Raw genomic sequence first — 19,018 nt, 5'->3', positions numbered from 1 at the left:
CCCCAAAACAGAAATAAAAGAAGAACAAAAGCTGTTCAACTTTTACTTGCCCTAACTAGTCTTACCCTAAAGAGTTGCCTTCATAAAGCAGACTGGCTGGAAGAAGAAAATTCTACGCACCAGAAAGAAGCAAAACTAAAAATAAAGGGAGAAAGATTTTAAAAGTCAGCATGGAGTGTTTGGAAGCAGAATGCCTGAGGACTGAATCATATTCAATAGCAACTAAACACAGAGCGGCACAACTACATCATGGAGAAGGTACTGTATTCATCCATATAATAGTTTGAGCTAGATATGATGGTGCGGGGAGGGGAACAAACCAGTCTCTAAAGCCATCGCTCTTGTAAGTGGGGTAGCTACTAACTCATTTTTACCTCAACAACATGATAGAAGCAATCACTCTGCAGACGCAGAAGTCACACTGATTTTGGAGCATCTGTCCAAAACAGGTCTAGTGCATACAGCACGCCAGATGCGCTATAACACAGCACTGCTCCAGCAGCCATCAGATTTCCACAAACCTACTTAGCCAGGTAGCTACAGTACTGTACACAATGAACAGCTGGGTATACTACTGTCATTTTACTGCACATTTCCTGGAGAAATCCCCCAAACAACAAAGGAATGTGACTATGTAGCTGAACTGCATTATAGAATGTAAAAAAATCCAGAGTAAACTTACGAAAAACAGAGCTCTGGCCATACCTTGTATAAAGTGAAGACATAGTGTCTGAATACATGTGAATCAGATTTTGAAATCTAAAACCGAGGATTTGAAGGGCTACAGCAACAATCCAAATCAAGCTTCTCATTTTATTCAATGGGAGAAAGTGATGAAGTAGTTAAAAAATGTAATATTATGAAACCAATTTGTGCACTGCTTTATTCAAGGCAAGGCAGATTCTCTACTGACAATTCATATTCTAGCTTTAAGCAGCACTCAACTCTCACCCACTGTAACTAGCAGCCAGAATAGTGTGCAGATTGTGGTTTTAGTTGTTAAACATGCAAGTCCTCTGACAGTGCTGATGGCTGCTCATTTTTGTGTGTGTCTTGTCGCATCTCACATATACTCCAAGCTCACAAGTTCCATTTGCAAATAAAAATGAAACTTTTTAAGTTAAAAGGGCACCAAGTTTAAAAGAAACTGTTCTCCTCTGTGTTAACTTCACCCTAAGTTATCACAGGAGAGTCAGTCAACTCTACTTTGCTGTTTATTGTTTGTACAGTGTAGATAGTGCCTATCCACCAGTCAAACCGTCCTCGGCTTGCCGTGCTTGTATGCTGCCACTAGCACCAACACAAGCTCAGATCCATCCACGTGCACACCCCTTCATCCATCCACACAGCACTCCATCGTACAATACTGGACCTCAGCTAAGGAAGCCTACCCATTTGTCATCCATCTCAACTCCACGTTCTCATGAACTAATGGGATGCTGTAGTGTTTTAGGTGGAAATCAAAACAAGCTGTAGCCAAACAAAACGAAACAAAAAGATAATGCCCCACGTTGGTGGGGTTTTGAAAATGTAAAAAATAAAAGCTGACCTGTATTTTGCAAGTTTTAGAACTCATACCAATGGGATTTCTGAAAGGCTTGGCCCCACAAACATTTACTTCTGATAGAGCTGACCTGCTATGAGCAAGTCCAGCAGGAACAACATTACTCATAGTAAGCACGACACCTAAATACACGAATTTGCAGGGTCATGCCATAAATGATAGTTAAATTGCATGACTCTGCCCCTTCAACTTATGGATCAAAATTCAGAGTAAAGACCTCTGGGGACAGTAATGGCTAAGAAAAGGCTGCCAGATATTTTGGTTCAAAAGGAGATGGGAGCTGTATTTTTTTTTTTCTTTTAAACAGACATATAAAAACATTTGAAGACAGATCTTTAAAGAATATTTCACTTCTCCAATCTTGGTATTACATCTGGTTAGGACATTGAAATTTTAAAAAGACGATACTGCACATAAACAGTTTCTGGAGTTCGTAACTCCCACCCACCCTCCCTCCCTACCCACCCTCCCTCCTGCAACAAAACCCAACTCAGATCAGTAGGGAAGGGGTCGGCTTCTTGCCCGGCCATGCCTCCTTTGCATATTTCTTCTTCTTGGGTTCATTCACAGCTTCAGGATTAAAGACAGCAGGGTTTGGAGCTGGGTTCATGTTAACTGTTGAGGGCACAACAGGAGTCAAGTCCACATCTGGGGCAAGATTGGGGTAGGGCATTGGCAGACCACCAATGAGTGCTGTCCCATGGACGCCATGCGATTGGGAACCTGCCTCATTGTGAGTTGGAGGTAAACCACCATATAATCCTCCACTATAGGGAAAGTTTTGCATACGTCGTGATGCAGAATCATCTGTGGTCAATGAGCCTGGATTCTCCAACCGTTTTTTCTGTAGATGGAAGTATTTAAAGAATTATTCAAAATACAAGAAAAAAGCAAGCTATTTAAACTGGATGCCAATGTCATTTACCCCAAAAAGGCACCTAGACCAGCCACATATAAAGTGGTTACAGACCATGTCCCAGTCTTTGTCCCAGAAGATTTCTTTTGGGTTTCCTTGAAAACCACTTAATAATAAACTCTTAAAGGTGCACAATGCAGGAAGGGGTGACAGAAGTTGAAGCTCAGGTTTAACTTAGATCAGGTCTGAGCACCTCTTTACCTCCTGTACATGCTTGCCAGTCTTGAGCTTCTCCTGAACGCAAGACCAAGTAGGTCTTCAGTCAGTAACGCAGACCCTCCTTCCCCCCGCAGTAAGAAACTGCAACTTCTAGATCACCTGGGTGATTTTGCCTGCTCTTGTGCATTTGAATCTTGTCATGCAGTCTGGGGTTTATGTAGAATTATCCTTTTCCACATACATTATTTAGCTTATACCAGCAACAAGCAAAATTGCTATTATACTGTTGCTTAGCTACCCTAAAGTTTTGCAAATCTTCTCTACTCCTAACATACTCAAATTAAATATAGCACTGCCACCACACTCATCTTGGAGCAAAGTCTAAGCCCTGCTAGATCTAGTAGACAACCTTATGAAATCTTTAGCACTTCCAGTATTTAAACAAACAACCTCTTGTGTTTACTTTTTATTTTCCACACTTCCCACAATTTTAACTGATGCCTAGAACTACCATACTGAATTTCTGGAAAGTGTTTCTTTTTGGGAGGAAAAAAAATTGCCATTGATCCCATGTGTTATTAAAGAGCTAAAGCTGGATTTGAAAGGAAATGGTCAAATCTGCTAAAAAAAGACAATTGTGAAACATGAACATGACTTTTGCTTAACAATAAAACACTTTTCACCATAGAACATTATGTTTCTAAGGTGCAATTCATAAAGTGAGTTCATTAATGTAATGTATTAATAATTAGAAAGCTGGGAGTTACTCTGTACCTTAACAGGGACTACTGCTGTCTGTACCATGTTCCTGAAACGCCCAACAGAAGGGTCCACATCCTCTGTAAAGACAAGAACAGTGAAGCTTTCAGTAAGAATACAGGAAAAGATATAACATCTGTCAGGTAAAGGAACCTATATGAAGAATTGGTACATGGACCTTCTCAAAGCCAGCGCTCTAGTAGCTCTCAGTAAGCACAAGCACTCCCAAATAGAGGAGCTAAGGGGACACCTAGTGGCTTTGTCTCAAGGTGAGCTCATCAGATATTCTGGTAAGAAAGTCTTCCACTCAAATGGAGAATGGGGAAAGGGGACAGATGGATGGCCACTTTGCACTGATCGGACAGACTGGAGCTCTGGGCTGAAAGCTGCTGCTGACAAGGCATTGCACGTGCTCAAAGGCACAACAGCTAGCCCCAAAAGTCCTTGGGGGACCTTGAAGGAGGAGTCAGAAGAATTCAATGTAGAGTCTCTGAAAGTCTAAAAAAATTACCTTTTTTTGTAATGTGAATGACTGCTTACATTAGGATGTTCTGAGCACTAAATTGGACAACCTTATAAATCAAAATAGTTATTCTGGGTGGTATACGCTGCCAAATGAAACTAGCTCCAGACTATGTTTTAAAATGCATACTCATTAATAAGCTACTCTTATTAATAGGAATATTATCCATATAAAATATCATCAATAGGAGTGCCATCAATATAAAACAGCTAAGGGAGAAAAATGACTAATTAGGAAATGGATACATCTTCCGAAGCATCATTTCGTCTCTGAGCTTAAGACAAATATCCATTGGGCAACAGGTAAGGAAAGCGTTAAGGGACAGATGAAAAACAAACAAGTTCAGCTCCCGTTTAGAGATTCTAAAGAAGGCAAAACATTTAAAACACTTTCCTCCTTTGGACCCATGAGATCCTTCCAACATCTGACAGAATTTTGAAGAATGAAGCTGAGTGCAATATCCCCGTCCTGGTCAAATCATGCAGTTATTTTACAGGTAGAAGAGAAGAAACAGAGAGAGGTCAAAGACTTAAGTGAGAAATGTGGCAGCTTCTCTGAAATAGCAGATCTCCAATATTGACTGCCAAATTTCTGTTCTCCTTATCCATATGCAGCCATGAGGAATCCCTATGAGAATACTGGAAAGAGGGTCTTAAAGACATCAACTAAAGATTAAAGCAAACTACTTACCCGGATTGATGATTTCATCATCATCACTGAATGTCACTCTGGAGTTCTTCCGTTTTCTCTTTGGTCTTTGAATATCCAAGTTCCCTTCCTCAATGGTTAGTGTGGAAATTCTTTTGTTGTGGGCTGTATTAAACTCTGTCAGGTTCTAATGACAAATTTGGAGACAAAATAGTTTAAGCAACTAGTGTATGAAGTGTGATTTAATCATGTGATTGTGCATATCAAAAGACCACAGCACAGTGTTTAGCTTCAGCTCTAGACCCCTAGGAAGAAAGAGTGCTCCAGTGCTGCAATAGGTTGCCCAGAGAGGTTGTGGAGTCTGTCTGCAGAGATATTTAGAACTTGACTGAGCATGATCCTGGGCAACCTGCTCCAGCTGACCCTGCTTGAGCAGGGGGGCTGGACTAGATGATCCTGAGAGGTCCCTTCCAACCTCAACAACCCTGTGAATGTCACACACACTGCTTTCTCCCTCTTCACTAGCTAACTGTAGGAAACAGGGCAGCATTCACTGTTATCTGGCAGTGGGGAACAGTGTGGGAAATCACCCGTGACCTGGGGTAATGTTAATTGGGGAGCACATACTCCCTGGCAAGCCTTTGTGAGGAGACCATTGGAATAGTAGGATTATTAGGTCGCTGATTCTGGGAAGCAGCATGATCACAGGCTTATCATGGCAGAATGAGATGGTTTGTTTGTATCTGCCAGCAGATGACACATCAGACTATCTTCAAGGCCAAGAAATTAAGAACCCGAACCTAAGCAAACAAGTAGGGAATGCAATCTGTTTAGCTGGAAATGCCATCTAGGTACACTGTGCCATCATACTCACGTCAAGCTCTGTCTCCTCCTCTGGCAGGCCCAGCAAGCCCTTGAGCTCTTCATCTTCACCGCCCATCTTCTCATCTCCTTTAACGGCTGATGGCAGTGTCTGAGGCTTCTCTCGCAGAGTGTATGCCCGTGTTGAAGCGCCAAATGAAACCGTGGAGTCAATGGGTATCTGTTGGGGTTTGTGAGGTTCCAAACGGATATGACCCAAGAATGTGCCATGTGCTGAGAACATCAAAATACAAAATAGTCTGTTAGTCATCAGCTTTGGCTCACCGTATTTGAGTTCAAGTCTTGAGAAGTTCAGTAACTGTACATGGTTGCTCTGAGATACAAGTCACTGAGGTACTGCTGAAAACATTAGCTATGTACATTTTACCTACCATCTCACAAACTAAGATAACACACATCAGAAGTCCTCAAAAAGTCATGGAAATAGATGACAAACACCATTTACTTTCTGGATTCTTGTAGGTCCCAATGTACCATGTCTGCAATCATTCCCTCAGTGGATAAAGCAGTATGTCAGGTTTTAGATCTTGGGAAACCACCCTCAGAAGAGAAAGCTTCATTAAAATTGTGAAGGGAAGGCCAAGTCACTTTCCTCCTCACCCGTAGCCTCTTAAGAGTCTAGAAATGTTGTTTTAAACACCAAGTGAAGCAGATGTAAGCTGACTGCAGCAAACACTCCTTTGCTCCTAACCCTTGCCAATCTTTCACTAGGATGCTAATTCAGGTTATAGTCATCTATCCACACAGTGCAAACAACAAAAAAAGGAGAAAGTGTCTCAGATTCAGAAGTGTTTAAGCACTGAAATATCATACTTCTATCTGGTTAAATGTCACACTACTTACTGCTGTTTAGATCTATGAGGAAAACCCTCTTGAGATGTTTGTGATAGACCAAGGCAGCATGGACCCGAGAGCAAGACTGGTGGTCAATGGTAAAATCGCACAGATCAGGATTTCTCCCAAAGAGATAGTATTTCTTCTCATCAATGATGAGTTTCTGAGGTAGAATATCAAACAGAGAAGCATATTAGACGCCTATAATCTTTTGGATCTTCCTGAAAAAATTCAAGAACATGAATAAACAGAGCAAATTGAAAATAAAGCATCAATGTCTAATCAATGTTTCAGTTTTTTCTGACACTGTTCATACAGAAACTCAAATCTTCTCTTTGTAAAATCAGAACAGCTGAACATGGAAGAGTCCCAGTTATTCCCTTCTTTAACAGCCAATATAAGACAGCCTGGGAAGGACAATAACTCTTCAAAGCATGAGACTCTCATACAACAGATTCTCTCTCACATCTGCTCCCAGTGGTTTTTACGCATTCCTCGAGGCAGATGACCTTGGACCTTGTCTAAGCCAGGAATCTATGCTAAATGATCTCCAGTCCGATACAGAACATCAACATTATATTTCTGTATAGAAATGGACATAGAGGAGATTTCAGACCTTTATAATAAAGATGTAAAACTATACTGAATATGTACTGTGATATGAATCCATATTAGTCTATTCAAGTAAGCCATTAATTTTAGGCATTTCTTCTTAATTCATCCTAGTTCTAATCCCTTCTTCAAACAAGATCTTACATACTGTAATACCAGTTACATGAACCATCTCTGAAAAACAAAGGAACACATTGACACAGTCCTACACTGTACACAGCATATTTCTATTAACAGACAATGTTGTTGAACTCCTTATGCCTAAATGCTGAAGTACCTAAGCAGAGCAGCCTCCTTTCTCACTGCATCCCAAGATCTTAATCTAACCTCTGTTTTCGTGCTTCCAGCTGCACAAGTCAAAGGCTGGCAATGCATTACAGATTTGTTAACAGATGGCTTCTCCTGCTTTTTGAAACATTTACCAAAGCCCACACAGTGTTTCAATAGCATGATCAAGAGAATGCTGATGATACATTTTCCATAAGAAAAAAACCCAGATCTTTTGCTTCAGGAAAGCATTGCTTTCATGAGATGGTCTGAGCTGAATTAACATTTTGCCTGCTAGAGCACAAGGATTTCTCCCCTCTCCCTCCTTCCATTCCCAGCTACACAATCCTCTCCTCAACTGCACTGCCACACATCTGAGCAAAGTTTTCAGCTTGCAAAGCATTTTTTGCTGCATTAGTCTACTACAGTTTTAGTGGACTGAATCAGTTTGCCTTCAGCCAGATGCGTATCCCAGCTGGCTCTAGTGAAGCAATGGATTATATGCACCAGGACTGTGTGATGAGGAAGGACCTCCCTTCCTGGCAGCAGCATTCCTGTCAATCAGTTGTTTGCTCCTCAGTTTTGCCAGCTGTATAAACCACATGCTCAGCTAGAAAGAGCTAACATATCAGAGTAGGTTTTTTTGAGCTATCAGAAAGACTGACACAATAAGCACCTAGACAGTTACTTACTCTGTGGCACTACCAAGTCATACAGGAAGTAAGGAGAGAGCTTAGTACTTATATCCCTCTGCCTTATCTGCAAGCATAAAAATCACATGGACTTCATTTTCTACTACAAATCACCTTGCAAAGTTACATCTATTTACCTGCCCACCAATTATGAACTTGAAGGCTTTTAGCACTGCTACATTTGGATGCCACTTCCCCACTGATTTTTTTTCAGATTTTTCCCCCCAGATGCGTACTACGTTTTGTAGGTTGGATTTCTCATTGTTCTGCTGAACATTTGTCAGCCCCCATGCTGCAAGTTCTCATAATCACGTATTCAGTAATAAGTACTTAATTTATCTCTGTATGTTTATTCTCTCTTTTAGGTCACTAGAAGAATTAATTGAACAACTCAGCTCCATACTAGTATACATCATGACGACTTTACAATTAATTGGTCCCTTAGGTAATAATCTGCTAATGTCTTATTCCCAACTAACTCAAGGTATACATTTTAAGCATGATTTCATGAGAATAAATGCTTTGTGAAATCTACTGACATATATTTTGGCCTGCCTTCTTAAAATAACAAGATTTAGGTGATCAAGCTGCGAGCATATCCATCAGCTTCCGACACCCACTACCAAACCAAATAACTTCTCAACCAACTGGCCAATTTCAACCAGCACTACAAGATATTAAATTTCAAGAAGTTCTGGGAAAACAAATGGTTAGATAGAATGACAACTTCATCAGTACCCTCAGTGATACATAGGCTGGCAGAAAATCCACAAGAGCACCAATACTTTAACTACAAAAAAAATCACCTTTGTAAGTCCACGTCTCATTTGATAAGACAGGAATCACAGCTTAATTAGCAATTCACCTTACATTACATGTCATTACATGTGACATTACATGTCACATTATCTGGTGACAAATGAGGTGCAAATGCAAAATGCAAATAATTTCCCTCCAGTTGGGACATTCAAAACATGCAGGCGTCTCCTCCGAATCTATTTGTGTCTGGCGGGGCATAGCATACCTCGAAGTCTCAGTAAAATTCAGATAAAAAAACTGAGAAATCAATATACTGAAACAGCCTACTGGATTCTGCTCTCACCTGGCTACTTTATTATCACTTTCTGTCTCTTTACAAATGCTGGTTTTCACAAGACTCTTCCCTCAGAATTAACCAGAAAGTATAAGCTACTGATAAACAGCTTAAACTAGTACATGGTTCCTCAGTCCTTTCCGGTTGAGTATTATTTCACTTTTTTTTTTTTCAATTCCACCTGTAAAAAGATCAGTCAATCTCTTCCCTGTACATTCTTCACGCCAGCATACTTTTGTTACACTTTTCCCTGCAAGCCTTAATCAACACATATCATTCCATCAGTCTCACTGATATTTTCCCTTACGATTACAGTTGTTTCATCCAGCTATTGATCTGGTTAATACCATAGTGTTTGTTGCAATACATCTTTCGAGAAATGCTGGTTAGCTTTTCCGGGGATTCAACCTCATAGCAATGGATTTATGTCCAATATTACGCAATACGTTACTCATTCAGTTCAGCACCCTGAGTCTCCCCAAATTCAGTACCTTTGTACTAATGAATTCTGATTCCACTTTGTAAGAAAGACCAGCACTAACTTTTCCTTTTATTCTCATGTATTTGAAAAAAAATCCTATGTAAACACAACTCTGATACAAACAAGTGGATCTTTAGAAGCTGATTCATTACTCCACATTTCAGTGCTCGGCTCCGCAAGCAGTTATCTCACCATTTCAAGTACCATAAAAATCGGTCCAACAATTTCTCATTCTTGTCCACAACTGAAACCAAAGGAAATGTCCCGTAAGTTTTCATTTGCAGTCGTTACTCACAAAACAATACCATTCTGACTTGACAGCATTTAAAGAGATTTTGCAAAGACACAAATGAATTCATAAATTGAAAATATTGCAACAAATCATCAACAGAGAAAATAATTTTATTGCCTTTACTTCAAGATGATGTTTCCAAAATTTTCTGTGCCTCTGAGTTATAACCCAGTGTTATCCTTTATACACTGAGCTTAAACACTTCATGGCTTGTTTTAATGTTGCACTTTTCAGACCCAGCAATCACAAGATGTACCTCAGATCTCTGCACAAGACCTGGGATACGGATGGCTCGGTTAGTATCAAGTGCTCAGTAATCCACAAGATTTAAGAATATTTTTTCTTGCTGTCTACCATAAGACACAAAACTGAAAAACTATTTGCCATATGTACCAAAAAGGGAAACGGATCACATTCAAATGCTGTGAATTTGTTGCACAGTTCCCATACATACACACAGAACATTGTCTCATGTAACCACCACAGCCTAGAGGACTTAAGTCATCACCTGTATGCAGTGTGCAATGCCACAAAGCAACCATACAAGCAGGCATGCACGCTACATGGAACAGTCTGCTAGGACTTCCCCACCAAGCCAGCTCTTCTGATTCTTACTTCGGCAGACAGAAGTATGATACCAAGCCAGACCTCTGTGCTACACACATAGGTGCCTGCGCCTGGTCACCGCTTGCCACAGCATCCAGCACACATATTATACACTGAACGGCAGGCAAGCTGTACCTCACTGATCTCAGTACCATCGATAGCCAACATCAGATATTCAGGAGGTAACACACAAATTCTACAGTCATTCTGTAACCTCTGTGTGATCACATCCTCTACTGAACCTTGGAGTACTTGCATAGCGGACTAGCAATGGCTGTTAACAGTGCTCTGCACAACAGCAAAAAGAACCTCTTTTAGGTTATCAAGAGAGTTGATGGTAGGAAGAGGGAATCAGGATGTTTGTACCACCCACTTTCCCAATGCAGACAGAGACCCCAGGCTTACAAAGCCAACTTGTAGGCCTCTTGTAGGTCCAAAAGCTTTGGGCAGCACAGCCTCAGAGTCTGACACCACCAGGACGATATTCCTGACTGTCAAGTTATCAACACCAAATTTGCTCATGCATTGCCAAAACCAATGGTGCATCCTCAGTTTCCATATGGCATTTTGCTGGTTTTTTTTTTTTTTTTCAGTCCTGACCAGGACTCCCATGATAGACATTTGCCTAGCACCTGAGGATTAATTCAGCAGAGAGCTCCATATAAACTCTTTCATCCTAAAGCTCTCTCTCCACGCTCAAAAATCCAAAAGAAACATGACAAGAAAAAACTCATCTCATAGAAAAAGTCTCTCAGGTGGGAAGGCTGCATTATGTTTGGCCACCTGCCACATACCAAAAACCCCAAAGTCACTGCCATTTGGCTTTGCTCACTGAATCTCATTACATGGCCTGAAAGAAATTCTGGAAAACCCAGTGCCAAGTACAATCCTTACCCCAGATGCTGCTGCTAGGATGGCAGTGAGAAGACTGAGCTGAGAAGCAGTCCTACTACAGCTCTCTGATCTCTGGAAATGATTCTGAACATGTAACAGTACCATGAGAAGCAGAATACATGGTCCACGGGAAGAAATGTGGAGGTAAGAGCAATGCAAAGGGTTTGAAAGCTATAGTGTCTAGAAAGAGCCAGTGAAGGATAGCTCCAGCGTAGTCCGAGTAGCGGGTATGAACCTACTCAGCCATGTCTTGAACTAATGAGCTACTCCAAAGATGCAGTAAGCATGTGTTAGTATCTCATTTCTTTCAAATTAAGGCTGAGCAAAGATCTCTTTTAGGTCAAGACTGGCTTTGCCAATTTTCTGTGTCTTTAAATCCAGAGTAAGAGTACTCTCTCAAAACAGTCTGTAAAACCAACAGTAATGGACTATAAAGAAAAGGCTCATTTTACTGGTTTCTGGCCTGGGAAAACACAAGTTTATTTGTGAGATACCTATTTGTGACATCTCTATCTGCTTTCCTATGCAAAGCATATTCCGGTAACTTAACCAAATTCTAAACAGTAAATCTTTCCTGCTAGACACCAGAAGGAACACTTAATACTGTCTGATGCTCCTCTGGTAGCATACATTAAAAACCAGCCAAGATTTTAAGCTACCTAAATCTTTCTTGATCTAACACTGAGTTCTTAATTTTCCAAGTTTCTGTTCAGAAAAGTTGGCTCAAGTTTGCAAACTTTTGCTGCCCTGAAACATTTCTCTGTTTCTGTCAATTGCAAGTTAGGAGTCTCTCCACAGCTAAAATACATTCACTGGCTTTGGTCCTCTCTGTCAACCATGTTGAAGAGCCTTTTTTTTTATTTACTACTTTTAGTGTGATATAAGACAAAATATGAAATAGAGAATGAGGTGGTGTATATCAGACAAATTCCTTTGCTGTAATAAAAATAACTCATTGTATCTGTGCTAATTACAACACTGCTCACAGATCTAGAACATGGGATGAAAAAAAATCATACTGTATTTCATACTGTAGGACAGGGCAACAATCCTGTAAGATACAGGATGCCTAGTTAAACTTACTGTAAAACAAAATAAAAAATAAACTGACCAGACAAGTATCTCAAACAAGCAGTACAAAGTGAAGAGTTTTTACTCTTACTCTTTTGTATTTGAGATTTCTTTCCCCAGGTTATTCGAGTTTCTGCTCCTGAAATTCCAAAGACAAAATGCCTTCTGGCTGCAGTCTGATACTTCCTGTATAAGTATCTTGTAGGGAACAAAATGTCAACTTTGGTCCAAAATTAAGTTTGGAAAACATAAGGGTCTGCAAAGTGTCGAGTTTCCCTTACAAACATTTTATTTTTTTCTCTCTCTTAGTAGGACAGGTTTAATGTTCAGGAATCTAAGTGTCATTGTTTGCTAGCTGAGCACTGCAGTTTTGTATCCCTTCAAACAGTGCATCTAATCGGACGAGAACTGATGGAAGCACTGCATAGTATGAGACAGCCTTAGAGTACAGGCAAGGGAAAATTCACTTCATTCTGAAGTTTCAGACTAAAACAAACTAATTTGAAAATAATGAATAAGAGACAGAAAGGAAATACTTATGAGTAAGCATGGAAAATGCTGGGAAATGTTCTACTGCTGGTGTCTATGTATATGATACACCAAATAAACACAAAACCTATTTTCATACCTCAATGAGTTTGTCTCCTTTGACTACATCCAGATGTAAGCCAGGTGGTGGTTTCCCTGCCCTGGAAAATAAAGAAAGGAAAATACAGTATAAAAATATTTATTAAAAAGTTTATTAGAGCTAATAGTCTATTAGAGCTACAGACCAAAACTACACAAATGTAAGCAGAATTATTTTGGGGAAAATAAGAAAATCCCATAATTTTCTTTTCCTCCCTGCAGATTCCTTCTGACAACACATAAAACATGATTTTTTTTTTTTTAAACAATAAGTGTTAAGCTAACAGGACATGAGGCATTTCAAGCTTTGCTTCTCCAGGTCAAAAATAGCTAATTTACAAAATGAACAGAGCAACTCCTAAGAGAACATGATATGGGGAAGAGGCTAACAACTAGAGAAGGGGATAGGCTGGGACTGTTTGCTTAAGGGCTTGCTCAAGGGCTCCGTTTTCTCATGTTACCTTCAAAACAGTAGATCTCTACCCTTAGCTGCTGAGAGGAATGGAAACTTCTACCATCCTTCCCCTCTAGGGCTGGTAATGGCAAAAAATTTGAAAGGGGCTCCACACACACCTGGAATAATATAAAAACATTGGCCAATAGCCAGTGTTCCTCCACACTCACCCTATAATCAAACTTTCCTACCAACACAGGTAACATGGAAGAGACAACAGTATTAGATGGCAGAGGGACCCCTACCCTACAACAGTACAATCCTCCCCCACCTGCTGTTCTCAAGCAAAAAGCAGCTCGGCTCCCCCAGCTCTACAGCTCCATCCCTGCTCACCTCCTGTGAAGCAGATTCATCAGACAGCATTATTCCCACTTGGGCAAAGGGAGCACAGAGGCACGTGGGACTTGCAATGCACAGCCAAACAACACTAATATGCGGGAGAACCCATGAGGATTAGCAGCATGAAAAACATATTTGGTATTTGCAGTGCTCAAAACCAGGACACCGCTGTGGTATCAATATGCTGCCCTTCACTACCTAGGATCTTCGGCTGTTTGACAGCCAATGATCTTTTTCTGCTCAGATCTCTAAAAATCTGCGTCTCTAGTACTTCTTCACTGATAATAGCACTGCTGCTTGCCTCCATGGCTGGACCAACTTTCTAGGTGATAGCAGTGACCCAGTTCTCAGCTATGCTGCTGCCTTTCTGAAGAACAACTGCAGAGGAGATCACATTCCCATTTACTGCTTTGCTCACTGCGCAGAGCAAGCCAAGAGAACAGTGACAATGCGTAGTGACGTTCTCAGCATGGCTGGAGAAGAAAGAAAGAAAGGTTGCTTGTAACTGAAGTTGAGAGGGTTAAATATAGATGATGACGTTTCTGGGATGTGCCTTACAATTTGAAGGTTTCTTCTGTGTCCCCAGGTCATCTGGTTACTGTACACATGCTCTCCTAGCTAACTTCACACAAGAACACAGACCTCTATTATTTCTACTTCATTTCTTTCTCAAGTATTGCACAAGCATTTTCCATTCTTGCTCCAAATCCATTATACTAGCCTGCTCAGATCTCTCTCTGGCCCTTCTTGATTATGCCAGTTGGGACTTTCACAAGTTTTCTTACCAAGCCGTTCTCTAAGATTGTGGATAGTACCATCCTAACAAAATAAGATGGATATGGCTGATATTGATTCTTATTCTTTTGGATGAGCAAACAGCAGCAGCAAAAGCAGTGGATGCAAAGCTTCAGGGCAATCTGCTAAAATGGTGACTGCTTCCTAGAAACAGGATTACGGTGGTGCGGGAAGAGATCAGCAAGTAAAAATGCTCCCAAAGAAGATACACGGTCTGTCTGATGAGTTCTACAAGGATTGACTCTTCCAGTCACTCCAGTACAGCTAGGGGACTGCCTCATCTTAGGTGTTGCTCTAGGATCATACAGCCAGGCTACACCTGAGTATTGCTGTCTCCTCTCAGATCTCAGCTCTCATTTGTCATTGAAAGACAGGTTTCATTCACGGATTCATGTCCACTTCTCAGTGTTTCCTCTTTCCGCCCTTGAGCACTGGCAAACTTGTTTTCCTCCATTCCACTGAAATTGCCAAGTTCTAGTTACTCTGTGACACAACTTTTGATAATTTTCACAAAGCCTGCCTTACTTTGATCAAACAAAAGCTGCTTCCCCCACCTATTTTTTTTTTCTTCTAAATAGGCAAACCTTTCAACAAATTAACTTTACAAGCAAGTCTACTTACTTACTCAATCTGGCCTCTGCTTTTCTTTTCAGTGATCTCTTCCTGGATACTCATGGTCAGTCTGTCCTAAAAACATTTTAGCAACATCCTCAACGTATCTGTTAGGTCACAGGAAAGCTCCCAAGTGCTCTAGCACAACCACTTTCTTCTTCTGTAAACTGAATCCTGCCTGATGGTCATCTTTTGCCATACACAATCTCTGATTTTTCATTACCCCCTCTACTTTTAGTTTCACCCTTGCTGTAATTTTACTCTGCTTTTACCTTCAACTTTATTTTGAACACAGAAAAAAGCCCAGCAGCAGCACAAGATAGTGCCTTCAGCTATGAATTAAAGTGCTTGAAAAATTTATCTATTTTCTGACATCTTTCGGACTGGAAATCCTTTGTAGACAGTATTTCCCCTATCTGCCTATGTCTGCAAAACACTGAATACAGTAAGGCTGTAAATACTGATTAGAATACCATCAAAACAAACTCACAGAAATCATTTCTGATACAAACTAAATCAAAGTTGCAGCTTAGGCTGCTGAAGTTAAATACTTGAAAAGTCTTTTAATGAAAAAAGTAGAAAGATTTTTCAGTTCTATATTGAAAACTAACGAGTTCCAGAGTCACCAAAGGCCAGAAGTAATGGCTGTATTTGGAAGTATCAACAACCCCTCACCTCCTGCATCAAGGAAGTAAAACATTGAAAGGAAATCTCTTGCAAAAATCTACTAGAAGAAAGTTTGTTAGAAAGTTGGTACTGTGCTGTTAGAGGAGAGCAGTTTTTTCCCCTCTTACTTCCAATATTAAAAAAAAAAGTCCTGTCCCACTAACTAATGTGCTAAAAGATCCACTAAACTAATTTTCCTACACTGTTCTGAAGGATGAAGAATTACTTGAGGTCAGCAGATTCTCCTCTCCATAGACCATATACAGACAGCCAGGCTTAGCACTGCTCCAAGACAAATGATCTCACATCAGAACTTGGCTCCAGCACAAGTGGTTGCGTTTGAAAGAGAGAAACAAGAAGCTGTTCTGTACTTTCCAGATTGTCTGTCACAGTCCCCACTGCCTGAACGTCTTCCACTCTCTACAGGTCAGCATTCTGCAAGTGACCTTAAAATAAGACCTGCAAATGGACTAATTGTTAATGATCACTAGTTCAGTAAGTTTAACTGAGGCAAAGTATGCTTAGACTGCCTACTGAATCGCCACAGGCTTACCTGGGAGGAGAGAAGCCTTCCAGGGAATTAACGAGGCTGACTGGCAAGGAGAACATGACCATAACAGTATCATTAAATGAATTCTCTGGATCAGAGAAGAGGTGAGAGGACATCCCACACTACAGCTTTTCTTCATTAAGAATGAGTCCAAGGAACTCAAAGAAGTGTCAGAATGAGAAAGTTTATGAGAATTGATAAAAAGTAGTAACAAACTGCAAAACCCAGACAGTATTTAGCCAAGCATTCTAAGAGCAAATACAGGTTTTCTACACTTAACAGTTTAGCAATCTATTGCTTAAACTACCCTCACTGCCAGCAAAATGAAAGTATCAACTGATGATGCTAATTTTAAAGCATATTTCAGGAGTCATGTGGAAACTACATACAGTAAAGACAAGTTCTGACTAGGGAACTGGTAGAATAGAATATTTCAGTTGGAAGGGACCTACAACGATCATCTAGTCCAACTGCCTGACCAATTCAGGGCTGGCCAAGTTAAAGCATGTTGTTAAGGGCATTGTCCAAATGCCTCTTAAACACTGACAGGCTTGGGGCATCGACCACCTCTCTAGGAAGCCTGTTCCAGGGCTCAACCACCCTCCTGGTAAAGAAATACCTCCTAATGTCCAGTCTAAACCTCCCCTGGTGCAGCTTTGAACCATTCCCACACGTCCTATGACTGGATCCCAGGAAGAAGAGATCAGCACCTCCCTTTCCTCTTCTCCTCCTCAGGAAGCTGTAGAGAGCAGAGTTGTAGAAACTCTATTACTGAGCAGAACTAGCAGACAGATAGGAATTGAATAATAGCCAGACCAGAATACAGTCATCTAATCTGCACTTCAATACTCAACAGTACTTATCCTTTGGAAATGTGGCGATATATGGGGCACGACAGTTCTTCCAATGCCAGCGAAACATTTTTCTTCGATTAAAGAAGGATAAACCTTGTTTTGAATTACACATAATCTGCTCCTTTCAGCCTAAAAATCCCAAGATGACAATGACCATGCTGAAAGAACATCTTGTTTAACAGAATACAAGCACGCACTGAAATAGTTTCTGTTCTGCTTAAGATGATTTGAATGTCCTAGGAAAGGAGTTAATGTAGCATCTAGATAAAACTGATGTTTATTAGCCAAATCAGTTGACTTGTTGCAAGAGAAAATGGACATATTCATGGATGATGAGGAACGAGTAGGGAATTGAGACTGTTTTTCACTACCTGTACAATGGATGGGGAGTTACAAAATGGACTGGTTTTATACCCAAAATATTCCTAATGGTATATTGCATTTTTGGGTTTTGGGGTTTTTTTGTGTTTTGTTTTTGTTGGTTTTTTATTGCAAGATGAACTTTGCTTTAAAAGATACTCTTCAAAACCTGCATACAAGACGTATACTATTTACGCAGTGGTCCAAAAATACTGTATTCATGTTCCTTTATACCATTTCTCTCGTAAAAAGAGAGCTGTGCAGCTTCTGCATTACTTCAAGAACTCCACTTATCTCTCACATTCCTGTGGAATTGTATCAGGCAGATCAAACTGACAAACCCAGAGTAAGGAACCTTTAGCAAAATAAAAACTACCTCCAGTAACCAGTATCGGGTGCCTCACACAGGAATACTCTCCCAGTTTCCAACAGTTACCAACTCAAGGACTTCCTGAGCCATAGCTGCTATCTGTTTAAATAGCTACCTACATAAATTGCTCTAAGAACCCATGTAAACTTAACGCATTCACTGAATCTTACACAAACAATTTCATAGATCACCTACAGACAGCTGAAGCACCCTCTCCACTATTTGGCCACAAATCTGCTTGCTTTAATTTAATTTTGCAACTCCAGTTCTTCTCCTCAAAAGGACAGCAAACACTTGTCTCCTACAGACTTTCTGTTCACTATTCAAGACACCCAACGTATCTCTCAGTTGTTCCTTTTCCAGACTGAAGAGGAGCCTAGGCTAACCATCTGTAGTACAGCTTCCTATATCTTTGATTGAGCTAATACTTAAAAATAATACTTGAAAGAAAGAATTCATATGGTTTTTGAGGAGGCAAGTGGTATCACACAACCTACCAGAATTTACTGGAGACAACCAAGAAGATGTAAACAAGGCTATCAATACAGTAGACTGGCATTTTTAGAAAAGCTTTTGGCAAAATTATCAAATGGTCTTATGGAAATTAAGGTGTGACAGGGAAAAGAAACACTAATCCATGAGGGAATGTAAATGATTAAGAGTCAGGAAGGAGCAGGGTTCTGCAAGGGCTCTGTGATGTTTATAAGCGGTCTGGAAAAAAGGAGCCAATGAACAAATGAGAAAAATCAGTTATGACAACAGTTATGCAGGAAGCTCAAACCAGACTACAATGCTGCAAATGAATCTCATGATACTGAACTACTGCTTGAGAAAACACCCTGGGGGAAAAAAAAAAAAAAATCAGCACTTTTGAGTGCTAGTACCTGCTAGAGAAAGACCACCTCAACCGTGCAAACACAATCAGGAGCTCCAGGCTCCTTATTGCTACTCAGGAAAGATCTAGAGTCATCATGACTGTATTCAGAAAGAATCAGAGAAACACTCATCAACAAGGCAAAGACATCATAAGGAAGAAACTATAAAAATACAATGTTTTCACATCTTGAATGCTGTATTACTTCTGGTTCTCCTGTCGAG

The 19,018-nt window shown here is 40.4% G+C and overlaps 1 protein-coding gene across 1 annotated transcript; it reads right to left on the bottom strand.

Moving 5' to 3' along the window:
* Positions 1 to 584: 584 nt before the first annotated feature.
* On the bottom strand, positions 585 to 15,183 carry PPP1R8 (protein phosphatase 1, regulatory subunit 8). Its single transcript, XM_009323217.1, has 7 exons — positions 15,134 to 15,183; positions 12,922 to 12,982; positions 6,295 to 6,448; positions 5,444 to 5,664; positions 4,612 to 4,756; positions 3,414 to 3,478; positions 585 to 2,408 (listed from the first exon to the last, which is right to left on the bottom strand). The coding sequence occupies exons 1-7, from the start codon at positions 15,181 to 15,183 to the stop codon at positions 2,055 to 2,057; spliced, it is 1,050 nt and encodes a 349-aa protein (XP_009321492.1). The 3' UTR covers positions 585 to 2,054.
* Positions 15,184 to 19,018: the final 3,835 nt, after the last annotated feature.

Source organism: Pygoscelis adeliae, unplaced genomic scaffold (genome assembly GCF_000699105.1).
Source record: "Pygoscelis adeliae isolate BGI_AS28 unplaced genomic scaffold, ASM69910v1 Scaffold495, whole genome shotgun sequence".
Classification (NCBI taxonomy): domain Eukaryota; kingdom Metazoa; phylum Chordata; class Aves; order Sphenisciformes; family Spheniscidae; genus Pygoscelis; species Pygoscelis adeliae.
This window is presented reverse-complemented; position numbering and strand designations above follow the sequence as displayed.